Source organism: Tinamus guttatus, unplaced genomic scaffold, assembly GCF_059628265.1.
Source record: "Tinamus guttatus ecotype Peru unplaced genomic scaffold, ASM5962826v1 Tinamus_guttatus_pri_ptg000120l, whole genome shotgun sequence".
In the NCBI taxonomy this organism is placed as follows: Eukaryota; Metazoa; Chordata; class Aves; order Tinamiformes; family Tinamidae; genus Tinamus; species Tinamus guttatus.
This window is the reverse complement of record NW_028288654.1, coordinates 32,773-60,610: the sequence shown is the minus strand read 5'-3', so window position 1 is coordinate 60,610 and position 27,838 is coordinate 32,773. Positions and strand designations below refer to the sequence as shown.

The following is a 27,838-nucleotide window of genomic DNA, read 5'->3' as shown; positions in this document are numbered from 1 at the left end:
TTGCTGGATCCTAAGGACCAATATAGAACAAGTTTATGTCAAAGCTAATTATTAGCTGTCATATAATTCTAGGTGCAGATTGTGTCCTTGCTTTTCCTACACTTAGGACATTTTTTTTTTAAACATTTCTAATAATATATTTTTTTCCCACACAAAGTGCAACCCTGATATGTCAAATTTTCAAACCATGACATTCAATCAAGTCTTCAAAAACTATGGCATTGGCATCTCCCATTTTCCAATGATTTTGTACCACGGGTGGTAAGAAAGGATTGAAAAACAAAACAAACAAACCCAGAAGGCTCCTAGCTTAGCCATTCCCTCTATCAAATTATCTGCCTCTGCTATCTCACAAAATTTATTTTTAAGCTGTATAATGGAAAATATAATGAAATAGTCATATGCTAAGCAAGGTATTTGGAGATGCCAGCAATTACGTGAAAAACTCTGCATCAACACCACACACAAGTGTATCTTGCCTAATAGGACTATTTACTCAAACAAAAGTTGAAGGAACTTTTTAGCAAAAGACATTTCTTAATTACCTTCAAAGGTAACTACCTATATGACATGCAGACAAACTTGGGCACTAACATTTCTTTTTTTGTTTTTGTTAACCTCTCACGAGGAACAGTTTAAGGTGCATATCAGGCTAGGCCACCAGGCTGCAGCATCTACTTCTGAGATAAAGCCATGCCTTTCCTATTTTTGAAGTACTCTTAAGAAAGCAGCAACAACAAAGTAAGAATACAGAACTTTCTAACTTTCTAAAACTAAGAAATCAAAATACGCAAAAATTTGCTTGGAACAAGGAAAGAAAAGTTTTCTAATGAGAAGAATGAAAAATTGTTTTCCCCCTCACACCAAAATCAAAAAGGAAAGCATGTCTGCAGCACTCTAGCCACGTCCCTTAAGCAGCACCCATAATGAAAACCTAGGGTATTAAAGACTCCTCCTTACTGAAATGCTATTGTAGTAATAGCTTCCAGCCTTGACTTCTGTTCAACATAGATACTGACAACTTGCTACCCCAAGCCAATACACCATGCCCTTCGAGAACTTGCCTTTGCAGATAGAGTCACTAGGACATATCTATACTGGGCTTTTTTGGTTATTTCACTTGTTAAATGTTGAGGAGGTCACTACTGCACAAGGAATCGCTGCTGCTCAGCATCACTTGCGCAGGGCCCATGTTCACCCTGCCTTGAGACTTAACCTAAGTAATATGAAGAATGGCAGGATTTAACTGAAGGCTGACCATCCTCCAAGATGCCATTTTTTTTAGCTGCAGAATAAGCTAGGGATGCTTATTCCTTGAAGAAAAATAGGCACACACCGCCCCCCCCCCCCCCACAAACATACACATTTTACTGAGAACACAAAACTACTGGCACATTAAAGGGTAAAAAGTCATCTCCTTGCAAATGAAATGGAAAGGAAAAAGCAACTTCAAATTTTCACTTTAAACACTCCTACATTTGCTCTGAATTTCAGCAATTTTCACAGAAGTGGAAAGAATCTCAGCAGCAAAGTAAGCTTTTACTGCTGAAGCCAAGCACCCTGAAAACAGTCTTAGTCCTCCAACAACACATCCACCTGCTGCTGAGGGATCTTCTACAGCAGTAACTTATTCTGACATTGCCATTGCTGCCCTCTCCAGCCTTCCCCCAGCACAGCACTCCCTCCATGGTGTCAGTACAGTCTGTAAAGACAACAGATTAATCCTGACACCAAAGTAGAGGATGGCACAGGCCAATGCAGAACCAGAAAAATTGACTAGACTTCAAATTATTTTTGGTTGTTGCTTTTGATATTCGTACACACATTGCATCACGAGAGACTGCAGGCGTTTTTCCAAGTGCTTAGAACTCTGTACAGCCTAATCCCTTTCCCTCTTTCTGCACAGAGCATTACTGACATGACTAAGAAAGAGCAACACTGTGCAGAACTTCTATTATAGCGCAGCACCTCGCAGCATCACTGAAAGCTCAGAAAGCTCATTTGCCTACACTTTAAAAACTCTATATAGAGATTTTTGAAATTCACAGGAAAAGACACAGGGTGCAGAAGTTTTATACAGATTTCTAGCAGCCCAGATGTCATTTGCTTCATGTGCTAAAATGAATACTGCAATAGTCAGCTACTACAGGATAAAAACAATGAGGATCAGCTTCAGGAAAGTTTACATGTTTTGAACTTGAAAGACAAGCGACCTCTCACTTTAGCAAGTTGTATCCTGACATGCCGTAAGTAGCTTAATTTCTTTTTCTGAAATGGAAAAGGAGATACAATCTAAGAAAATAGTGCATGTTTTCTAAAAATAACCATTGCAAGCTATCACTGCTAACCAAATTGCAAGTGAGTGCGCTGCATCAAAATTTGACTTTTAAAATACTCCACTAAAAGCAAAAAAAAAATCCTGCACAATAGCAAGGCAGCATACTTCAAAGGCAGCACAAGACTTCATTCTCATTTAACTATTTACCTGTGTTTGTCAAGTTACCCTATCGCACTTTGTCACGTTTCCCTTACTCTGTTCCTGCATTGCTGTCCTCTTCCAATCATCTCTATCCTGTGTTCTTACTGTTGCTCGCCCCTCCCTTCTTCACTGAGGGCTTCCAAAAAAAAAAAAATATATATCAACGTAAGTTATAAGCACTATCAAGACTAGAATAGGAACTATAGATGGAAAACAATGGGACACAAGTTAAGCTACAGAACAGAGATACTGTTAACATAAAGTACACAGAAAGAGAATTTTCAGCATGAATATCAGCTATCAAAGAGCATCCAGGCTCTTTTAAGCACGTCACCCTATTACTCCAAACAAAAATCCTGCTCAAGTCCCTCTTTCAAAAATGCATCATATTAGCCTACTTCCTGTGCTCCAAAAAAATATTTACTTAAAAAAAGGAAAATTAAAACAGCATTATTTGTACTTTGTATAACGTACTTTGTTCATCTGAAAAGAATCTCAACAAAGGCAAGCATGTGTGAGATGAAACAGCACAGCCCAGTTCCAGGAGCACCACCAAATCAAGGGTGATGGATACAGCAACAATAACATCCTCAGTTCTGCGGGAGCAGAACTATTTCTCTACCATGGAAACAACCACTGCAGTGAGGACAAAGTTGCCTGACAGGGCTCCCTTCCAGCAGTAGGCACACAGCAGTGTGTACTAAGAATGAAGAGCATCTTCTCAGATGGGACTGCTATATCAAAGTATAGTTTCATGTATGTGGGCAGATGAAAGTAAAGGTGACAGTATCTTCCAGGATATTCAGTAGAAGAGCCTCTCAGCCCTTGTCCTTGAACCAAGTAGCTGCATTTATACAGCAGCGTATGGGCAACCTGATTTGGTATGCAAGTATGACACTGCTGACAGATTTGTTAGTGCTGCATTTCATAACCACTGCTTTTGGCTATTCTCACTATATTCAAGAGCAATTCAAGAGAGATCCTTGAAGGCAGTATTTATTTTCAGATTATTCACTAGTCACTAGTTCTTTACCAGAGTTTTTGGTTAAACTTCACTAGTTTACCTCACAAAAAAATGTCCCTAATAGAACCACACAATGAGGAATAGTCACCTAATGTATCCAAGGCACCAGGCAGGGAAATTCCAAGATAGAAAGCTACACAAACTATGCTGCAAGAGCCTGCTGGAGCATTTAGACTCCTGCCTTCCATCATCATAAATTGGCGTGTGATTTACTCCTACCAAAGTTTAGTGGTCTCAGTGATGAATCCCTCCCTTGGTCATAAGTCACCCTTAAATGATGTTTAAAAAAAGGAGAGGACAATTTATCTTTGCTGATTTTAGACTACATTCATTCCATTAAGCTGCCTTAAAAACCTCCTGTTTTAAAAATGGCAGGAAACTTAATTCAACCAAAAGCTCAACTCACAAACAGTAATAAATAAATAATAGTCTGTGCATCTTTAAAAAGCATCTCATGTGAGAGTGAACTGCTATTTTGCTAAGAGCTCCTTCCAGAATAAGTAGAAACAACAAACACCAAGCTCTTAAAACTACAAGTTCACAGACAGGTTTGCTCACAGGTAAATGCAAGTGTTTTGGGGTTTTTCCATTGTGTTTTTTTTCTCCCCTCCCCCTTTTTTTTTTGTGGGGGGGGGGGGGGGGTCACCACAGCTATAAAGCAAGGAGGACAAATACCAAAGTTCAGGCTATCAAGAAGTGATATTTCCTGTCCTCAGCTATTAGAAAGCATAAACTCAATTCATTTTTCCTGAAATAGGCTGATAATTGGCAAGAGAGTAAAGGATACACTGTGTTTACAAGACTGCAGACTATTATCTGCTGCAAGGACTATAAACTTGCCCCAAAGCAAATATATGAAAATTGCATTGATCATCTACCAACTTTCATGACCCTATAAATCACAGTGTAAAAGTCTTGATTTGAGAGTCACAAGTCACCTATTTTAGAAGGCAAAGGAAGTTTGGGAATATCTCACAGGCAGGAGGTATCCATGGTTCCCAAGGGGTCTACTACTCTTGTGGGATGTGACCATGTGCAGGTGTGCAGCTGGCTCCAGCAGCAACAAAACCAAGTCTTTATCTGAAGGTCCTTCCAGATCACCAGCAAACACAAATATTAGCTAGAGTTTAATCCCCAACAACCATTGTACACACAAAAATATCCACAACCACACACCCTGAGGAACTGTCTGACTAGATCTGGTGTGTATGTTATTGGTATTGCTGTACTTTAACTCTTAAACCTGTCAAAAAAGAGCATTAGCTAAATAAAAATAAATAAAAACAAAAAGAAGAAAAAAAAAGACTCTCGGAAGAATGCAATAGAATCCAAATCCTGTGAAACGAGTTAGATTAAGGTCAGCTCAGTTAGTCTAAAGAAAAACTGGGATCTGGATAAGCTCAGCATGACTCCTGTAAGTAAATTACAAGCCATATGCAGAATGAAAAATGTATTCCAAATTAAGAATTCCTTCTTTAAATAGGTAATGGCAAAATACTAGCCTCAAATACTTTGTTTTTGATGCATGTTCTGAACTCTTTGAAATAAAGTGAAAAGAAGTTTTTAAATTTAGAACAAAACAGCGCAAACTTCAGCACGCTCAATTCTATAACATGACAACCTCCATGAAATTGGCAACTTACTGAATAAAGAGAAGATTTCTGCTAACAGAAGTTAAAAGCTTGCTGTTCACATGTTTTACCTAGCTTCCTTTACCATTTGCCATACCACTTTACCAAGTATTTTTATGGATTTCAGAAGTTTTCTGCCCTAACAAATGTATACTTTTATATTTTCCTTCGCACACTCTCCCTCCTGAGCTTCTCTCTATACTTTTATCAATATTACCTAGGAAGCATCTACTGAAAAGAAAACTAGTAGACAGGGACATTTCTGCAAGTGTGCTTGGGGAACCTTTGCTTTAACTCCTGTTTACAATTTCTTGATAGCAGGAATCTAGAGCAGTAGTTTTCAAATCATTTCTTTCGTAGAAGGTATGATTTGATACAGCAAATTCTAGCCTGGTGACAAACAGTTGGCTTTAACCATCTTCTGTGATCCATAGACTATGAAAGTAATTGAAATTCACAGAAATTACATTCTTTCATTAACATCAGCTTCTAAGTGTGCAATGAATATTAAGGGTCTTTGATGCAAGTTGTCACTTTCTGGTTTCTGGGAAAAAAGTGAGTATAATACACCTTTTCAGATAAAGGGTTGATTCAGTATAGTTTATCTACAGAGAAGGGAGGTCTGCTCAAGAGCTCTGTGTCTTTTTCTACAGGAACCATAGGAAGAGCACAGAGATAGAAACAATTTCTTATTCAACTGACACCAGTGTGACTTCTGCATTCCCAGCTCTACCTGGAACTCATGCAGTCCAGGTATAACTGCCTTTCCTTGCTCATTAAGCTTTCTTATTGCTATCTAGCTGGTATGTATTTTACTCCAAGTTTGCAACAAAGTGCGTTCAAGAATACTGCACAAAAATGCTTTGCTTAGCTTTTAATAGGAGTCAGCTTCTCAGAGCTTTGCTACAAAGTTTGTGGGCTCACACTTACTTGCTATCCAGATGAACAGCACCTGTGATATTTTACCTACAACTCCTGAAAATATGCCAGGACAGTGAGTTCATGTAAATAAAGACCTAGACAGTATACTCCATTGTAATTATTACACAGAAAATGAAACATCAAATAGCAAGATTAGATGATAGCATTTATGTCAGTCTACAAATCTCATCAAGGCATTAGCACAGATTTATAGTTTCAGAGGTTGCCAGCGTAACCAAAGAAAATCCAAACAGTGCAACAAGTTATTCAACAGTGCAATGAGTGCAAGAGATGTATTTTTCTACTCATGGCAAAATAAAAGTTCAGGTATAGCACCTGCATCAAGGTAAGTGTTTCCAGTTATCCATCAGCTAGGTGAATAGACTCAATGGTGGAAAGGAGTGCAGCAGCATGACAGTGGCCATTTCTTTCCCATATGTTTCAGAAATGTATTTTCTTCACAGCCAGTAGAAAACTGCTACCTCATCTAACTACAGTGCTGGTCAGTGTATAAAAACTGAGGCTCTTGATCAGTCCCTTTTCCAGCCCTCCTGTTGTTGAGGAGGATGCTTCCAACCTACAGACTTTGCTGAAATCCAGACTTTACGTAAATCATGGTAAGAGTTTCCTTACAACATTATTAAGCAGAGTTGATGAGGCTGTGCAGTTTTGGTAAACCCAGCCCTGACCTTTCCAAACTTGTTTCCTTGAACTTTCCAAAGTAACAGTGGTGGCTCCCCTAGATCAGGCTGTATGTAATTATGATCACCCCATAGCGATGGCCGTGAAAATTTACATAGACCAAGTGGAAAAAACAGCCTTACTTCACTTGATAAGTCTCTTAAAAGTAACGTACTTTTCAAAGATTTACTATGGTTATCCCCAACTGTATCAGCAATGCTGCTACTTAGATTCATTGCTGTATCCACCTTCATCTCGGCACATGTTCTCCCTCTTTTTGAAAGTCTAATCTCTGCAGTTTCTTCCTGGCGGCAATTCCCAATCGCTTTCTCGGCTTGTGTTGCTTCTCTGAATCTGAATGGAAAGGCATCACTAAAGCCTTGCCATGATGCTTTGCTATCAATAGTAACTATTTTGTTACTGATTTCTATTTCCATTCTGTAGAGTTCACATTTCCAGATCATTTGAAGGCTAAATGCAGTTTCGCTTCCCCAGTTAAAGTATCTGCCTCCAGCCACAAGTGACTTGGTGAATTCCTGTCCTAGTGAAAATCATTTTGGGAGAACTTCAAAGGCAAGGCCCCCCCTTACTCTCCCCACAAACAACAAACCAACCCACTCTCAACATAAACAACAGGCAACTCATACTCAGGTACACTGTAAGCAAACTCTTTAGTGATAGTTATTTTAATAATGGAAATAAATTAGCTAAAAAGGGCTCATTATTAAAAACATAAAACTTTTGCCATTCATTTACAAAACAGAGCTTCCTAATAGCAAACTGCAAATGTGCAAAATAGACTTTCCAAGATCTGTCTGTTAATCTAACTGTAAGGCTAATGATTGATACAATTCCAGGGGGAAAAAAAAAAGTTCAAAATTTCCTGAAACTTGATAAAAAGACTTAAGATGTGCTCAGCAGCACATTGAAGATGCAGAACAGCATCACGCTTCAGTCAACTATAAAGGCTAAATTACTTAGCATCTTCCTGATACTTACTTTTAATGAAGCCCCAGAAATTTTTTTGATTTTAGCTGTGTTAATAGCTTTTATAAAACAGTATCTAGGAGCAATCATAATTCAAAGTATTTTCCCTATATTATTTTTAGCTAGGTGGCAGTTCAAAAACAAACAAAAAACATGAAATGCAAAGTCATCAGAATTATCCCAAACAAGTTAATGCTAGCTGAAGGTCTGATTTATAACTCTCAAAGTGTTCAGAAAACTAGCCTCATCTACATTATTTTGCTCATGCTCCTCTGCTCAACTGACAAGGCTTGGTTGGTTTGTTTACAAAATGACCAGGGATATTTGTCACTTACCAAAGGAAATGCCAAATCTGTATGCCAACCAGTATCATCTTTATTGGAAGTGTAAATCTTCAAAAAATATTGCATATTAGAACTTTCAAATTATTCACAAGATTCAAAAGTTTTGTGACTTTCTAGGGTATTCCTAGTTATAACAGAAAGCTTGACCCAAAAATACACAAAGATGATTTGGTTTCTTTGGTCTTAATGTTCACCGATTTCCTGGTGATTTGCATCTAATATCACCTAAACACTTGTCCCCTTCTTCCCACCCTATCACTCACTATGCTACATGAGCAGCTGGCCAACATGTTTTTATTGCATTTCTTCACTTGGGGCAATACTTATATTCTCTCCTCTACTCAATCTGCAGTTCTCAAAGCCCCAGAACTCAAAACTCCGTTTTCTTTATGTCCTCTGACATAGAGGACATCAACATCTAGAATCAACAGGTTCAATAGCCTTTAATCAAAAAGTTAGAGAGACTGAAAAATGAATAGACTGACAGCAGGATCACAACCATCTCAAAATGTTGCCCAAAACTACTTCCTTTATTTGCAAGGCTGCCTTGCCTTCTTAGATCCAAAACACTCATCACGTTCCTAGTTTTAAAAATGTGTACTGCCTACAGTAGTAAAGACTTGAACTTCACAATGCTCTAGAACAGGGGTCCTCAAACTACAGCCCGCGGGCCGGATACGGCCCCCCAGGGTCCTCAATCCGGCCCGCCGCTATTTACAGAACACCCCCCCCCCCCCCCCCCCCCCGCCATGGGTGTTCGGGAGAAACCAAGCAGCCGCAAATGACTTCCTGCCACTTAACCCACACGCCGGCCTCCGCAGCCCCCAAGCACCCGCCGGGACTGGGCTGAAACCAGCGCCTCGTCCTCCACCTGCCCCTCTCAGGGGGCGCCTCTCGGCTACAAACCGCGCCGCCGCCGCCCCGTCCTCCTCCTCTGCGACGCGCGGCAGGCGAGAGGCGCGGGCATCTCCTCTGCCGGGCAAGCTCAGTCGGCAGCCTCTGGACTGCGAGGTCCAGCCAACTCGGGCGAATCGCCAGAGCCCCGGCGCGGCAAAGTTCCTTCAGTCCCTTCTGGCCACCCTTTCTGGACTGCGCGGCCGGGCTGAGGAGGGGGGCGGCGGCATCAGCGAGGTGGGCGGCTCCCACGTCTCTCCCTCCCTCCCTCCAGCTCCCAAGCAGGAGGAGCAAGCCAGCACCAGTGGAAAGCACGCGCACCATCATGTCAAAAAAAAGAAAAATTGACTCCGAGTGCAGGGTATTCCAAGAAAAGGGGACTTCTGATTATTTTTTCACAGAGTACAAAGAAAGAGCTGTTTGTCTGATACGCCAGAATTCAGTGTCTGTGTTCCAGGAATACAATTTGCGTCGACACTACGAAAGTCAACATAAAGATAAATATGATTCTTTGGTCGGACAAGTGAGAAAAGATAAAATATTAAGACTGGAACATGGATTGACAACTCGGCAAAATACTTCTGTGAAGCAAAAGCAGCTCAATATATCATCACTTCGAGCAAGCTATCAAGTTGCCAAGCTCATAGCGCGCTTGCAGAGCATTCAGAGAGGGAGAATTTGTTAAAGAATGCCTTCTGTCTGTTGCCAAAGAGATGTGTCCAGAGAAGGTGGATTTATTTAGTACAGTGAGTTTTTCAGGACCTACAATGACACGAAGGATTGAAGAAATGGGGGAAAATTTGGATCTGCAGTTGCAAAACTCCTCAAAAAAACTTTGCTATTTCTCATTGGCACTCGACGAAAGCAATGATGTTGGTGATTCTGCACAACTAATTTTCATTCGTGGGACAAATGATTCTTTCGAAGTCACAGAGGAGCTTGCTGCACTGAAAAGCATCAAAGGAACAACTGCAGGAGAGGATATCTATGAGAAAGTTTGCCAAACTGTGAATGATTTGGAGCTGGACTGGGGTAAACTATTCAGTGTGACAACTGATGGTGCTCCTAGCATGGTGGGGTCCATGAAAGGAGTGGTTGCACGCATTAACAAAGAGATGGACAAACGCAACCATTCACATCCAATAGCCATACACTGCATCATCCACCAACAAGCACTGTGTTGTAAATCACTGAAGCTGGACTCTGTCATGAAAATTGTAGTTTCTTGTGTTAACTTCATTAGAGCTCATGCACTAAACCACAGACAGTTTCAGGAATTTCTGTCCGAGCTAAATGTTGCCCATGAAGATATTCTGTACCACACAGAAGTCCGTTGGCTGAGTCGAGGGCGAGTTTTGAAACGATTTTTTGACACGATTTTATGACTTACTTCCACAGGTTTATGATTTTATGCTTTCTAAAAACAAAGAAGTACCAGAGCTCAAAGATGCAGAATGGAAATGGCACCTTGCGTTTCTGACAGATGGACAGATGCAACACAGCTACTCAACAATTTCAATGTCCAAGGAAAGGGGAAGCTCATCTGTGATATGTATTCACATGTGAAAGCATTTCAAGACAAATTAGACCTGCTCATTAACCAAGTAAGGGAGGAAAACTTCTGCCATCTCCCCACAACTCAAAACCTGTCTGCAGAAAAACCAGCAGTTGCATTCCCAAACAAAACATGTATGGATGCACTAGAAATGTTGCAAAAGGAGTTTCAAATTAGATTTAAAGAGCGAGCTTCGTCTCCATGAACAGGACATACAGCTTTTCCGGAACCCATTTTCTGTTGACATTGAAACTGTTGATCTGATTTACCAAATGGAATTGGCTGAACTACAGACTCGTGACTCGCTGAAAGATGCGTTCAAATCGAGCAGCCTTACTAATTTCTATGCATCTCTCCCCTCAGAGACATATCATAATCTCAGGAACCATGTACTCAAAATTGCAACCATCTTTGGCAGCACCTATGTCTGTGAGCAGACTTTTTCCCGAATGAAACATCTGAAATCTCCAATCAGATCCAGACTAACTGATGAACACTGGCATCACTTGCTACGACTAGCAGTGACAAATATGGAACCTAACGTTGACCATCTCATTAGCCAAAAGCAGGCCCATAGTTCACATTGAAATATTATTTTTGTTGATTACAATTGCTCTTCATTTTAAATATTGCATTCTTTTTCCTGTTTTTTGTGCACTACTACAAATAAAATATGTGCAGTGTGCATAGGAATTTGTTCATTTTTTTCCAAACTATAGTCCGGCCCCCGACAGCGTCTGAGGGACAGTGAACCAGCCCCCTGTTTAAAAAGTTTGAGGACCCCTGCTCTAGAATTAAAATTTTCCAGTTCACTACATTTCCAACTTGAAGGTACAGGGATATTGTAAGGAAATTGTCATTATCATCATCTTGTGACAGAAAGTTTTAAATCACGCTCTTCCAATTGAGATACTCCAGAACACCAGCATCCAATCTGCTAGTTTTTACATTAGAATGATTTTTTTTTTTGGGGGGGGGGGGCGGGGGGGGCGAAGGAAAATATATTTTTACTTTGGAAAATAAATACAAAGTCAATGCTCTTTTGGTTACTGGCATGCCTTGTGCTTTGGGGATACAAGTTTTATTTTAACATTCCAATGCCATCTGTTTCGGTTCCCCTCCTCCCCCCAAAAGCAATATTATTTCTGTTGCGTGTTGATGCAGTTTTAATACTATTTCAACTTTCTTTAGTTGTAATACATGATTATTAAGTAATTTGAATATAACAAGCAGACTGGGTATCTGTAAAAGCTTGGCTGTTTCTCCTAACTAACCAGACCCAAAGTTAAGATATAGATATTCTATGTGTAAAGTGTTCTCATAAACACAATATAGGAGAATACAAAGCCAAGGAGGACTGAAACAATAAAAGTGCTTACCTTGACTCTCCACTACTGTTTCTTACGCTTTCTTCATCACTGTGCCCATTCATTGTAAATATTTATAAGTTTAAAAGGTAAATAAAAGTCCACTCAGGTTAACACGTGGATGTCAACAATTCACTTCCTGGTACTCTGTGCGTTTTCTAGGTGATGTGTTTGCTCAACTGGTCTCTGGAGGTATTCAAGATTTCTCCCAAAATACCTAGAGTAGTAAAGGAAAATATTGACACAGTTTGAAATATTTGGTTGCAGCCAAGAGACACTGAAAACAACCTGGCTTGTCACACTAACAGAACAGGGTACCTATCCCATTTGGCTTTTTAAAAATGAAGAATTGCTTATCACCCAAGAAAACCTTTTTCCTGTTATCTATGAATAAAAAACAAACAAACAAACAAAAAAAAAAAACACACACACCACACACACCAAAAAACAAACAAACAAAAAAACACAAAATGCACCAAACACAAACAAAAAAAAACAAAAAAAAAACCACAACACTTAGAAGAGATATTTTTATTAGTTACACTGAAAGATTAGAGAACTAAATGAAATAAAATGCAGAAGAAGAAAGACCTGTCTAGCTTTTTGCCTGGCTGCTGTCAAGTCCCAAGACAGCCCATTTATGTTCCTCTCTTCACCTCCCTATCAAAGGGGCCACACAGGTAGGCCTTTCTGCAGGGCCACTAGCCACAGAGGGCTGGGTAACCCACAGCCCAGCCCCAGAAACACTGCTGCCTTTAGCACTCGGGGGCTGGTGGGGTGACTTACACAACACCTGTGCTCTACCTGGTGGAAGGGCTTTCGCCACAGCAGTAGCCTCAGGACACCACGGCACAGCCTTCAGAAGGCAGCAGCCCTTGCACACACCGGGATACAGGCTCGGGATATTAACACCCCTGGCAAAGGCGAGGTCGATCAGAAGCGTACACGCACGAGATGCATATACGGGGAGCCTCTCCAGATCTGAACCCGTAGCTTTCGCCCGGCCGTCGCGAGAAAGGCTGCCCTATTTCCAAGGGACCGCTCGGGGCACCAGGGCCACGATCCCGCCCAAGGGAGGAAGGAGCTCCAAGAGCGCCTTCGGCCCAGAGCACGGCAGAGCCGAGGCCGGTGAGGCAGCGCCGATCGGGACCGGGCAAAGAGCGCGCGGGGCCCGGCCCAGCCACCCTGGCGCGGCCTCCAGCCCCGCGGCCGGCGAACAAAGGCGCTGGCGGCAGGAAGGGGCTGGGACGGCCGCGCCGTCCCCCGCGCACCGGCCCAGGCCGCTCCCGCCGCCTCCCGCGGCGGCTAAGGCTCCGCGGCCTGCGGCGGCCGAGGCTCCGCCACCGCTGCCCCGGCGCCCCCCATGGCGGCTCGGGCCGCGCTCTCGCAGCCTCGGCGCGGGCTCCTCCCGCAGGAGCGAGCAGACGAGCGCGGCCCGAGCCGGCCGCCTCGCGGCTCCCTCCTCCTCGTCGTTGTTTTCGTCCTCCCCTCCCCCACCCCGCGCCGTGCACCCGCCCCGCCGCGCTTCTGCTCCGCCGGCTCCGCAGGCCGGCGCGCAGCAGAGAAGCCATGGCGGCCGCTGCCTACCTGCGTACGCCGGCCCAGCCGCCGCGGCCCGAGAGGGCGCTACGCGGCACGGGGAGCCGCGTGCCACTCCGGGCACCCTGCGCCGCTGGCCGGGAAGGCGCCGGCTGGGGAAGCCCTCGGCCGCTCTGGGCCGTCCCGCCCACCGTCCTCAGCCACGCGAACAATAGAAACTGCCACAGACAGGAAGGGACGCGGAAGCCCCGCGTAAGCGCTGCGCCGCTTCGCCGCCACTTCCTAAGTGCTGCCGACCGCCGCCATGGCGCCGCCGCCGCTCCGCCCCGCCCCGCGCTGCACCCGCTCCCGGCCCGCCCCGCCCCTCCGCGCCTCATGGAAACCCCGCGCGTGATGTCAGCGCTGCGTCCGCGGTATGCAGCGGCTGCTCCGCCGTTAGCCTGTGGTGTTTAAAAATTCTTCTTAATATTATTATTATTGGCTCGTTTGGGGGCTTTTCTGTGTAAAATACGAGACTGGCATGGTGGAGCTCTCCGTCCACGCAAGAGGCGGCGTGGCCTGGGTGGCTCTTCCTGCTTGTGTCCAGCAGTAGCAGCTCCTCGTGCAAGGAAGCCGGGGGTCGTTGGGAAGAGAGGAGGAAAATAATAATTAAAAAATAAATAAAGTAAACCTGCCTCAAAATCTCAGTGGAGGAGCAAATAACTCCTTCTAACTCCTTTCCCTTAGAATTAAACCTGCAAACTCCATGCCACCAGGAAGTGCTGGGATAAGGAACAGCACCAGGGTTTAGTAGAAGGCAGTTCTAGACCCGCTTCCCTTCAAGAAGGACCAAGGTTGGACCAGGGAGGCTCCTTGGCTGTGCTAGACGGGGTGCCCCGAGATCAGCAGTCTCCAGTTTAAACTCAGGGGTGTCGGGAGGAAAATAACTGCTTTAAGGTAGCTAGTACTGAAGCGCTCTGCGAAGGATATACCAATTTTCCTTAAGTTGCTGCCATTCAAAATTTAATGCTCTACTGGGTGGTTTTCCAGTCCTCAAATTTACCATACTTCATGCCCTGGTAGAAGGCTTTTTATTCCTTTATTTGCCAGTTTTAAGCGGGGAAAGGGCAGAAAGCTACTGCCCCCTTCACCTCTGTGTTATGGGCCTAATGCAGAAATTGGGGAGTACAGCGGGTCATGTGTGGGGTGGAGGGCTGAGCAGGCCTGGAGAGCTGAGGAGCTTCAGCTACACAGGAGAATATTGGGCCACATGCTTAACTTTTTCCTTAGGATTGGTTACAAAACTCCTATAGGTGTATGTATATATATATTACATAATACCAATTATATAATTCACCTCTTCAGTATCAGTGCCATCCGTAGAATTAGTAAGACCTTCAAAAATGCAATCACACCCAAGTATAAATAAAAGCAGATGCATGAATTTATCCTCCCTCTGTTTACAGGATCTCTCTTACAAAACTGTTGCACTTTGCAGTACTGTCAAGGGTGAAAGATGACCCGTTGTGGCATATGCCTCCTTTTGTACCTCCATCCTCTTTACTTCTGCATCCAACCCAGTGTATCAAAGGTCTTTGGAGAGCTGCGCTGCGATTGCCAGAATGCACTGGAGCTCCTGGTGCCGTTTACATTAATGAAGCAGTAACACATGTATTTGCTTTTTTTTTTTTTTTTTTTTCTTTACCACACCCAAGCCCCCTTCTCACGTTCCTCCCCTCCCCATTCGGGCCCCATACACCAACCAGCTGCACAATGCTGAGGATTAGGGAGATTAAGATTTGGCAGAAAACAAAGGTGACAAAAATCTTTGCTTTCCTAGAAATTGCTGTGGGATCTGCTACAGCAGAGTCGGTAAGAGCAAGGAGGGAATGAATAAACCAGAGTTGTGTCATTTCTGTTGCAAAAAGCAGAAGAAAGGAGAAAGGTTCGATTCATGTTTATAGGAATTAAAAATAGTGGCAAGCTTCTTATCTGGTTAGTTTATAGACTTCTTTCTTATAAATCACTTTAAATGTGCTGCTTGCTTAGGTCTTGTCTCATGTAGAATTGATCAGAAGTTACTTCTAAATAGTTTCAGCTGTAGATTATTATTATCATAGTAAAACACAAGTTTTTGTTAAGTTTAAATGCCCTTATTCTGGAAACACTTTGAACACAGGCAGATCTGTTAAACATGAGCATGGAAACATGGAAAAAAGAAGGAAGAAACCATCCATGCAACAACAATAGTGGCTAATTAAATAATGTGGTTAGATTTGGCCAGCTAAGCGCTTTTTTTTCCCCAAAAAAACTAATTTATAAACTTGTTAAATTATTTATGCAACCCCTTGAAAAGTACATACATACCTTGGTTTAATGTAAACGATTATTTGCAAGCTAAGATGAAACAAAACAGCTTTAACTGGTACAAGTGTGTACTTAAATTTACTTTAATTAACTACATAGGTTTAATTACATTGAACATTAAAACTGACAGCAGGGTGAGCAGAACGCTCAAGTTTGTGTATTCACCAATAAGGGGATTTCCCCACAGTCTAGTTGAAGAGCAGGACAAACGGAGGGGAGAGACTGAGCAGAGCCATGAGCGAGTGGGACAAAAGAGCATGTGCCAAGAGTTGGGGGCCTTTACAAATAAGGGAAATAAGGGAATTCCTCCACATTCTTCAGCAAGGGGGACAAACGAGTCAGGTGACCTTAGGTGAGAACAGATGGCAAGAGCCAGGAGTTTGGTGTAGGCAGCCAGGAAGGCTGTAACTTCTGAGTACCTTGGCCAATGGGGAAAAGGAGAGGGCGTCCCTCGGTCAGGAAATTAGGATAAAAGGGTGGCTGCGTCCCCCAGCAATTTGAGAGAGACCCCACAGGGATATGCCCGGTGGACTCTCCCTTTATTTGAATAAAGTTTTAGGACTCCTCTGTCTCCTTTTTGGACATGCAGTTCTTGACAGTGAGATTTTTTCCACATAAGGGCAATTATGATTCAAGGCAATCCAGAAACCTGATATGGAGTACAATAAGCTCTTTTTACAAATTATTGTTTTGTGTGGAAAGAGTATCCAACTAGAACATCTAAACACCCAAGCTGGATCGGGACATAGGCTGAATGTTTCGAAGACACAATTAAAATGTTAGTATTTAAATGGCTCTAATAAGGCTTCAAAGTTAACGTCTATGGGGACAGCAGAGAGCAGTTCACACTTTCTCCTACTGTTTTTGGTCTGCCTTTCAATTGCTCTTGGCTTTTTGGAAGCATTAAAAGCAGGTGTAGGGGTATAGAGCTTGCTTGCTTTATAAGTGCCCTGCTTTTAGCTAGGGGAAGGATAAATAGAGACTGAAGTCTTTTATTTTTATCTTAGGTGATAGGCCTGTGTGTCTTGAAGGTAAAGATGTATAGCTAGTGACTCCAGAGACTACAGCAGAGTGTTTCAGACCATGCTCATAGGAAGAAAAGGAGTAAAAATAAGTCCTCACTGTAATCAAGTGATTCTTTGGAAATCCTCACTGAGGTTAACAATAAGGAATGAGGATAAGTGTAAGTTGCTTTCATTTGCTTGCCTTTGCTGTTTTCATTCTATGATGATATTGCCAGCCTTTATTTTGTTTGTGTAGTTTTGGTGGGTCTGGAAGAGCAAAAATACTCTAATGTGAAAGAATAGGGAAGGTCTCTGTTCTATTTTGAATTTATTTTTGTCTTGCACTTCATTTTCTAGAGTCATGGACTGTCTGACTCCTGAAACAGTAGTTACAACAGCAGTAATTAGGGGAGGCAGTAGCCCTAGTCTATATTCCTACTAGGAACCTGCAAATTTAATGTTTGTGATCTTAATATGAGTAAGAGTTAAGATACTTTCTCCTGGCCCAGCTAGCATTTTATCACTTTAATTTGGTAGTACAGTAAAACTTTGTCTTTTTCCCATGTTTTTGGTGCTAGAAAGTGGTAAGTGTTCTAACAATATTCTACATAACTTCTATAAATTTCGGTTTATAATTAATGTGTTCATTGAATTAGTTAACAAGAGAAGTTAAAGAAGACTGTAAAAAGCAGTAAATAACTTGTTGAAATGCACATCTTCCTTGTGAAGATTTGCATTTGAAGAACTAGCCTGTATTTAAGCTGGTATGTGTCTTGATGAACTCTAGTAGTGGAGTTACTATACAGCATTACTGAAGTACTTTTAAGTAGACCAACATATCCTTGTTATATTAACCCTCACTTGGAGGTTCTGATATTATATAATTTCTAATGGTGTATATATTGACCATGAACTGATTTTGTTAAGTCTTTTAAATTTACTTTCTAGTTCTAAGGTTAGTTAAAATAGCTTCTAAATTAAATATCAGCAAGTCATTTTATCTAGCAAAAGCTTAGATATGCCAATAAAGGAATCTAGAGAAGCTGAGAGCTGGGTGAGAGTAGTTAACTGTGCAGCAGGTACAGGCTGTAACATGTAGAAGGAGAATAAATATTTGTTCTGGAAACAGTACCTTTTCCTTAGGAAGCTCCAGTAGAAGAATACCGGTAACAGCCAGCAAAGTCTTTCAAAGACCATCTTGTGTCTGCTTGTGAAGCAAATGTCATAAAACCTAGATTTCAGGTTACTTAAAACATGCATTGAACAATTCCCAAGCTGTCAACACCTAAATAGAGACTTAAGTCATCATGAGTGTCTTTTAGAGTAATTAGAGGATTTCTGGGACACATACCCTGAAGAAGGAGTTCTAATGCCAATATTGGACTGGTTCTGTTCATCTGACCACTTTCTCTATTGTGTGCTGATGTTTTATGAACTTGGAGTGGTCTCTTTTCTGATCACCCATCCTAAATACAGAGGGCAGACATGCTTGGAGAAGCAGATGCCCAGAGGCATCTGGCAAATCAAACACTACATCAAAAGGTGTAAACTTGGGCAGCTGTCAGGATACAGGCACCTCTGCTTGATGAATCCCTGCCAAAAGGCCTTTCTCGAGTTGTGGACCCTGCTCCAGTGTAATTTGTGTTTGGAAGCCCACTCCTCATCTGCATTAGGATGCATAATGCTCTCCAGAAGATGCCTACTCTTTGTGAGCTCTCACTAGAGTCAAGCTGAGTATTAAATGGCATAATGTGTGCTGTCCTTTACACCTTGTAACAAGTCTAAGCCTATGCATGATTCCAGTTGCTCTACTGCATACTGGAATAATACTTTTTTTTTTTTTTTTCCCAGAGGTATAGCACTTCTCAATCAAACTCCTATCATGGTTATTTATAGTAGCATGTAGTGACTTGTTAAAACTGATGGGTAGGAAGAGCCTTTGTGTAGATTCATTTAGCTGCAACTGTGAAAGTTTGGGGTGTAAAATGTCAGGCTAGGGTATGAGTGGAGAAGGCTTGTGAGTGAAATGATTGTGCAAACAAAACCTACAGATGTAAATACAGATATTGATAGTACTATGCTATAGTAGGTGCCTTCCTTAGGAAGGAGGTAGATTCAAGAAACTCTTTTGATGTGTGTGTTGTGGTGTGTGTGTGTGTTTTTTTTTTTTTTTTTTTTTTTTTTTCCCTCTCCTCTCTCTCTTCCCTGCCCATTTAAACTGCTTTCTCAGACCAGGAATGGTTTCTGCAAATGGACTATACCAGTACAGCTCTCCTATTAGCTTGAACAGTTGTTGGCATGTTGTTTTTTTATATGTGGGCTAGAGGGGAGAAAATATATTCTAATCACTATGTGCTCTATTGTGTATTATAATTCAAAAACCTTCCAGAAAGGCCTTTGGCTGGGATAGTTTACTTTGTTTTAGCCTTAACCTAGACCAGAGAGCTTGGAATAGCTCCAAGCCTTTGTTCTTGTCATCTTCCTCACAATCTACCAATTATACTGGCAGAGCTGGATTACTGGTTGTACTAAAGAGTAGTCAGACCCTTTTAGGTGTAAATGAGATCACAGTAAATAAGTGTCCAGTATTTGAATCCTCAGAGAAGACAAGCTTTGAGAAGGCTAGATTGCTAAATGAGCTACAGGGCACCATAGTCTGAGTAGGTAGAAAGCTGGCTCAAAGCTAAGGGTTATTGCTGAGGGAAAGTAGACTCAAAGGAATTGGCTTTTTCCCCCTCTGAGCTGCTGCTTCTAGTTGCTGAAAGGTCTCTAAAGTTCTCTGTATCTATTGCAAAGGGTCTACAGGATATTGCAAAGGGTCTCTCTTTGAATGCAAGAGTCACAGCAGATGGGGAAATAATACTTATATTAATTCCTTCAAGGTATCTGTACAGACAGTCCAAACCTAATCTTCAAAATATTCTTGAGACAGTATTATCCCCAGGTTACACTAAGGAAACAAAGATAAATGTAAGGTCAGTAAATGTAAGGTCACAAAGTGACACAGTAGGTGAAGGAAACCTCTAAACTTCAACTGCAGGGACTTTGCAGTGAGGCAGCGGAGACATAACACCTCCCTCTGTCTATGTTGTTGATCTACTGCTTAACTCAAAAAGGACTTCCTGAAGGTTTTGAGGCCTTTTGTTAGACACTTCATTAATGCAGTTCTGAGCCTATTGATAGTGGGGATTTTATTTTGCACCTAAAAGATAATGGGAGTTTTGACTGTAGGGACCTGAGCTTATGTGCCTGCACTGAACAGCTGTGTTCCAGTGTGAGTTGCAGTTCAGGATGCCCCACTTGGCCTCTTTACTTTCTGCCACTTTATGTTGGGGAAGGCATCAGTGAAAAGATGAACAGGACCCTGGAGTTTTAAAAGGTAATAGGAAAATAGGCTTTATATGTGAAAGCGGGAACAGAAAAGATGGTTGTGTGAACTCATGCCAGGTGTAAGCTGTATAGGCTAATTAGGACACTGCACAGACTTATAAGATGGAGTGGCTAAGGAGGATTTGTATTATGAATTTTAAGCTTGCAGGATATTTCAAATTTGCAATGTTAAATGAATCCTTTTATTCCAATGAATCACTGGCTTGCCTGTCAATTGAACTGAATCCTTCAATCTGATTCTTCAGCTTTGTGGCAGCAAGTTTTTACTGAGGTTTTGAATTAGTGGTAATCAAAACTCCAGTATCTCCTCAAGTTACAGGCTGTACCCTTACTTAAGCTGTGCAGGTGGTCTGAGAACTAGTATTCCAGGAGTCTGATAGCAGGAACTTTTTTTTTTTTTTTTTTTTCTGGTGGTGGACATGAAATGGAGATACAGACAAATAATAGTGGCACCCCTGATCCTCAAAGAGGATTTGTGATACTTGGGCTGGGACTGGATAGTCTTTTCAAGCATAGCTCAGGAGACTCGTCAGGGCTGGTGTTTGCCTCATGGAGGGCCATGAATTATGTAGGCATCAAGATGTTGGTTGTGCAATGCGTTTAGCAATTATTGCTTCCTTCCAATGGCCACAACAAAGCCAATTTTGAGATGCTTCTCTGTTTCTTCAGGAAGCTCTATTAAATTATTAGGAGTGTGGCAAGACTTTGTGAGGGGTCTGACTGGAAATAAGAACAGTTAATTATACTGTAGGAAAATGTGCTCTTGATATACATTCTGTTAGAGCATCAGTAAAATCCAAAAGGAATTGGGGAGCAACTGGCCCCTCAAAGACCAAGAGAACTTTGTTTCTTTGGCATATGTAAGATGTGGAAGGACCTGGCAGAAGGTGTAGTTTCTGCCCCATACAATTTGATATTGGTGACTAAGCTTGGACTTGTACCTGCTTTGCATGATACTCAAGGTCACAATGTGATGAAATTTAGGGTAGGAGGAGGTCAGATCCCATGTTTCTCAAATTATGCCAGCAGAGATGCTGGGGATCTGGTCAAAGTTGATGTACTACAGCTCCCCAGTTGCAAAATGGAAATGAAAGCACTTTCTCAGACTTCATGAAGTTTAGAAAATTCTTATGTAACAAGAGGATGCAGTAATACTGACTTGTAGGAAAGCCTCAGAAATGAATAGCTTTATATTCAGAGCAGGAATGCACTTGGCCATCCTGTTGGGGTAGGAGTGCATTCAATGTTGTAGATGCCCAACCTGCAGAGGAGCATTTTATAAAGCAGCAGAGTTGTCATTTCAGTGTGTGATCTGTCAGATCTTGGCCCTGAATTATTTAAAGAAACTGGCAGCTTAAAACTTCAATTATCAAATTTAAGTATATAGACAGCCTTAATTCAATCTTTTAGCTTTTCTTATATGTATTTGCATTTAGATTTCTCACCCCTACTGCAAAAATCTAATTTCAGGAAATTCCATTCTAAGACTTTTATAGTAATAAGTACTTTGACATTGAAGTAACTGTCAATATAAATATGCTCTCTTCAATGAATGCACAATCAGGGGATAATGTTTCATGAAACAGTGTTTTCATTTTATAAATCCATTCCTATTATGATAATCAATTGGTGCCTAATTACTCTTTATCTACTGATGTACATGGCATTATGGTGATTTTTATAGTTGTGATAAACATATGTATGTGAAATATCTCACTTGAGGTGTTAGCTCAAAAGTGCTGCTTTGAAAGGTTTTGTGATAGGAGATGCTTTAGTACGTGAACATTTACCACATCTTTCTGTCAACACAAAGGCTTGTAATATATGGAGAAAGCAGACTGTATTTTATTTCAGAAGTGCTTAGGGAAAATGGATTAACATTTGGAGTACATGATACAAAAATATTGACCTTTAACTGAAAGAATGTCTAACTCAGGGGGAGGGGGGGGAAATGGCCATTTCTGACATAAGTTCTAGTAATGTAAGTTTAATAGTGCTCTTAACTTTAGTCTTTGCCTATAGTTAATATGGTGTGTATATTTTGTTTGGCATCTATCTTGAGTGTGTGTGGGGGGGGGGGGGAGAATGGTGCCTTAGTTAATTTAGACAGATGCAGCACAGGGGTGTGAATTTTATTGTATTACAACTTCTCATGTATTTATGTTAAAATCCCCTTCTTAGTCAAGTCAACCAGTATGGCCTGTGTATCACTTGGAAGTTGTAGGGCAGACACCAGTCTTGTTAGGTACTCTTAACTTTCTGCATATGCTTTTTTTGTATCCCAGTATGAAGGGAGTTCACTTCATGCCCTCAGTAGGCTTGCAGGGGTTGCTGCAAGCAGTCTGACCTGGGGATGGATGCCTTTGCTCTGTAGCTTGCACTTGTCTGTTGATTTGCTATTTATAGGTTTGTCAGAGTGGCTGTATCTGACTTGTGAATGTCTTACTACAGATACAGAGGGGCTAGAGACCTTTACAGAAATGAGGTAATAGATATGGACAAGTGCTTTAGCTTTACCAAACATGTTTGAGCTGAGCTTGCTGCTGGATGAAAGCACAGGGTTGCTAATGTGGCAGAGGGCCTCTATTTTGTTGAGCCTCCCCTCCTCCTCTGTACTTCACAATGTGTCTGCAAAGCCTTCTGAGTCCTACAAGAATGGTGTTAAAATATTTTTAACCTGAAACCTGGTGGTTAAGTTCATAGCTCAGCATGTATTGCACTGTACACAAGTGTGAATGAGGTTCAGAATAGATTTCTCCAAATTGGCTATAATTTTGTATAGCTAATAGGGAAAATTGTGAATAGAACATCTTTCTAGAAGTTTATAGCATAGTGTGTTAATTTTACTATTGATAACTTGTAATAAAGATCAAGCAGATAGTAATAGTTTTCCTTAAATACAAGATCAAAGGAAATTTATTTAAGGAGGTACTTTTGAGTTAATTGCAGACTTAGTGATCTGCAGGCTTTGAGTGTTTACTTAATGACTTGAGACAATTTGTATGCTGCAGGATTTAAGCAAATGGCTCTATACCAGTTCTAAAACTTGAGCTATATTTTTTTAATAAAGGTAAGGACAGGTTGTTTTGACACATCAGAATTCCCCATAAAACAAGGGGTTTTACCTCTGAAAGGGACTAGGGAATTGTTCAAGATGTTTTCTTATATGGTCTAGCTATGGGGGGGGGAACAAAAGTTGGTATTGCCTGAGTTGCTCATCTACTCCGAGCTGTTGGGTGTTGATGCTTTCGTAATATGCACAATACTGATCCCTAAGAATGAAGGAAATGATTCAAAGTTTCCAGGATATGACTTTCAATAGATGCTTCTTAATGTATCTCCTTTTAAGAGGAGGAGTACTAAATATGAAATTAGTTCTTGTTTGGATAGGCTTTTGGCCATGGTGGCTTGTGTTTATAAAAAAAAAAAAAAATTTCAAAAGTAGATGCTTTCTTAATTGGTGCTGACACATTTCTTACATTGATTCTGCTGTCTAACTTCTTGCTGATGTCTAACTTGGACTGACTTTCCTCAAGTAAATGAATTTATATCAGTCCCTAATAGTGTTAGTGGGCCCGGTACCTTCTATGACAAAGTTATTTGCAGAGAATAAAACTGTTTCTCTTGCTCTCATCCACAGGAGTCTGTTATGTGAGAGGAAACCATCTCTGCTTGTGTTTCAGCATTCCTGAAACATCTCCAGTCTTAGTAAGAGGAATGCAAGGTGAGGATTACAAATGCATTAAAAATAAGTGGGGCTTTGATAATTGTGTTCAGAGAGAATTTACAAACAGCTATCTGTATGATTGCTTTAAGGAGCAGGTCCAGCTTGATTGTCTTATGTATGCTCAAGGAAAAGATTTCTGGTAATGGAAAGCTTTTGAATTCACTTAAGCATTTTAAGATCCACTTTTGGAGGCTGTGTAGCAAGATGCTTGGTCTAGAAATAGTGTCTTTCCAGCTGCAGCTGGAACATGATATAAGGGAATGACATGAAGATTCCTAGTGATAAAGTAGCAATAGTGGTACAAGGTATCTATCTTGAAGTGTCCTAGGTGTAGTCATGTGATAAAGTTAGTGCAGAAACTGTTGGTTTGAGTTCTGACCTCTACAATGTGAAATATCAGCTTATATTCTCAGAATGATTCCTTACTGGTTTAAGTATCTCTGAGTATTTTTGCACCTCCAAAGTAAATCAGTTTCTGAAGGCTTATGCAGTTTGCTCTGCTAACTGGAAATCTGGAAACTTCACAGCAAGTCCTTTCTCCTGCTCTTCCCTTTCTGCTCCTTTGCCCCTCAAAGGTAGGTGTCTTTATAGATAGGTTGCCTTCCCTTGCTGTTAAGTCTTGATGTCCTGATTGCTATACTCCATTTTTGGACTTTGTTACACATGATTTTTTTTTCTGCTCTATGTTGTTGTGTTTAGGTTTGTTTTCTTTCTTTCAACCTTCCTTTGATCAGGCAAGGGACACTTGAATCTATTTGTAGTAATGCAAACAAGTTTTACAAATTCTTACCAAATGCTCTGAAATTCTTGTGGAGGAGAAAGCACTATATCTCTATATATTCTCTATTCTAATTTTGAATTTGATTATAAGACTGTAAAAAGAAAGTATCTGGCTTATTTAATAAGTATTTGTAAACAAGAAGACAAATGTTGGCTTTGCATGTTTATTAAAGTAATCCCTTGTTTTTGCTCCCATTTAATTGACTCTCAAAATATCTTAAGATATTTTGAGAGCTGTGTGCACTTTTCTCAAATGAATCCTTAAGAGACATTGATATTTGCCATTCTTCTCAGATAAAGATCTAGACTTGTTAAAATTAATAGGCAATGCTAAATTAAAGTTGTTAATGGTACAGTAAAATCATATAATCCTTAAAATTGCCTTGATTTGCATTTTCTTGTGGGTGTTTAAACTCAGTAACATCTTAAAGCTTGAGGCTAACTTACCAAGTATTGTTTTCAGAATATTAGTATTAATTTGTAATATTAAATACTTCAACCTGTATGTCTATTATCTTTTTAATGATAAAGAAATGCCTGCCTTGATTTTTCTTAGGTTGTGGTTATATAGAAGAAACTCATTTGAAGAACTGCAAAAATCACTTTTTATAAAGAGTTGCAGTAAGAACAATTTTCTATTTATGTGGCTGAGCCTTTCAGAGGTTCAGCAGGCTAATTGCTCACCTCCAGTATTGCTGTACTCCCAGCTGTTCTTAACCAGTGTGAGAGGCAAGTGATGCATAAATGCACTTTCTAGAAGAGCTGATGCTATTATGAGAAGAGTTACTTTAGTGTCAACCAGCTGCTTTCATGATGATGGGACAGCACAGGTTACAAACTGATGTGTTGGTCTCTGTCTCGGCAAGTGATCTGTGGGTGCATAATGCTTTGAAGAGCAGCTTTTCCATTGCTAGTGTGCATCACTGAATGTCTGCCCTTAAAACACCAGACAAATCTAACCATTGCTTCTGATGCTACTAATTCTGAAGTATCAGGGACTCAGACCTACTAAGAAATAGGAACTTCACAAAATCATTTACAGAATGAATAGGTGAGCTAGTAAGACATGTCTCCTGTCTTGATTTGGAGAACACATGAGAAGCTGAACACAAGCAGATAAATTAAGTCTAGGTACAGTATTAAGATGTGCTCACTGTAGAGGATATATTTATCCACAGGGGAGACTCTTGAATGACAAAGCAGAACTTGATTATTACAATGCAACTTATTAGATGGTCTTACTCTTTGCTGCTTAGCTGCTGCTACTTATTTTCTGTGTGCGAGTTTCATTAGATCACTAGAGTGCTTTCAAGCACAGTTCTTTTATGCAAAGCAAGTGTCAGGTTCTGCATGCCTCAGTGAGACAACTTCCTCTGAAATTATCTCTAGCTGCACTGTGTTTATGCTGAGACTTGGACAGTGGGAGGGACAGTGACAGAGGAGACAAGGCAGCTTTTTGTTGGGAACTGCTATTTGTGCAAGGTACTGGTTGCAGACTTGAAATTGAACTGCGTGTGGGTCAAAGTTGAACTTACATTTACATAATAAAGCTAACATAATGCATCTCTATTTTGGTTTTCTTAGTATCATGACTAGAATTTAGGCTACTTTTTAAAGTGTTATTTGCCCCTAATTCCTATTATCTGCTTTTTTGACATCTGATTTATTTTCAGTATCTCATGAAGCCAAGTGAGGGCCTTATCAATTTTTCAAACATCTGAATGTAATTTTGTAGTTTCAAAGTACAGATGCAATGCAATCCAGCCAGCAAGGCCTGCTTTCAGCTTTTCAGGAACTCTGACTTCCATTTAAATTACCTTTAATGTGGCTATACTTTTGATCTGCTACACTAGCAAATCTGAGAGCTGCTTTCTGCTGTCCAAAAGTAATTACTTTTCCTATTCCTTGCCCCCTTCCTTCCCCGCCCAGAGACATTTGGAGGGAAAATGGCTTAGAAACATAACAGTCTAGTAAGGAACAAGTACAGAGCTATTCTAATGTGGCAATTAACACTTGTCCTGGAAGATGACATATGGTAATATCTCTTTTGATAGGAGCCAAAAAAAATACATGTTACTTTCAGGATGAACCAGCTCCCAGGTGGAGGAACAGCTCCTGTTCTTGTGCCATGCCTATTTCCTTTGGGAATTCCTCTGGACAGGAGGAGCAGCAACATGCAGCAGCAAGGATACCACAGCTGCTCTGAGCTGTGGGTCCTCACTTCAGAGTGAACAGGCAAAACCAAAGGGGGAAACCAAAACCCAAAGCAGTCCGAGTAACAAGTGGTAATGCTTGTATCAAATACCCCCCCCCCAAAAAAAAAAAAAGTATGATATAGGCAAAATAACTTTCATTTTCAGGTATTTAAAGATTTAAAGGCCTTAGTTTTTGCAAGTTACTTGGAAAAATAAGCAAAGAAAACTTGGTTGGGGGGTGTCCTGGTTTTATCTCCTATGTGTGAAATCACTTCTCAACCAGAAAGTGAGGTTAGTGTTGCAACATCCCTGGGATCATTACATGCCTGTAAGAAAATGAAAATGGGCAATTGATTTCTTCAGGCTATTAAAAACAATGGGAGAGATCAGTGTTCTTAAGGAGAATGGACAAGTGTACCTTGTTTGGCTTGAGGTGAGTACTACATAGTTTATTTATATGCCCTTATCTTCAGATCTTGTACTCTTTATTATTATTACAATGTCATTTGATATTTTTCTTACCTACATTATTGGGCTAGGTGCTGTTCTGTGGATTCCTCTACACTTGTTTAGTGAATGCTGTCTTTGAGGTGCTGTAGAAAGGGCAGCCATGCAAACCTCTGCTAATAGGTTTGTGCTGTGCTGGTTTCTGTGCTGGAATTCCTCTTCAAAATTCTCTCATGCAGTAGTAAAGCAGAGGGCAAGGACTTCCTCTGAAAGGAGGAAGGATGTATCCCAGTTCTTAGCTTGTTTTACTTTTCTCTTAATGCCTCCTTCCCTATTGCTACACTCCCTGCTTGTCTCCTGCTTCTTGGAGAAATAGGGAGTCCCAAATGTGCCTAGTTCAATTCCAAGTATTAGTGATGCGATGTGAAAATCGATGTGTGTTCAGGATTATCTTCTGTCACTGAAAATGGTGATACCGAGACTTGTTTGGAGCATGGACTGCTATGTGAGATCAGATGTAAAACAGC

General features: G+C 41.0%; 1 protein-coding gene across 1 annotated transcript in view; it reads right to left on the bottom strand.

The window, feature by feature from the left end:
* Nucleotides 1–12,165, bottom strand: part of LOC104579947 (ATP-dependent chromatin remodeler CHD1) — a 47,705-nt gene extending 35,540 nt beyond the window's left edge. The window contains exon 1 of the mRNA XM_088521388.1: nt 11,896–12,165. Coding sequence (XP_088377514.1) covers nt 11,896–11,948 — 53 coding nt within the window. The 5' untranslated portion in view covers nt 11,949–12,165. The remainder of the gene's footprint in view (nt 1–11,895) is intronic.
* Between the last annotated feature and the right edge of the window lie 15,673 nt (nt 12,166–27,838).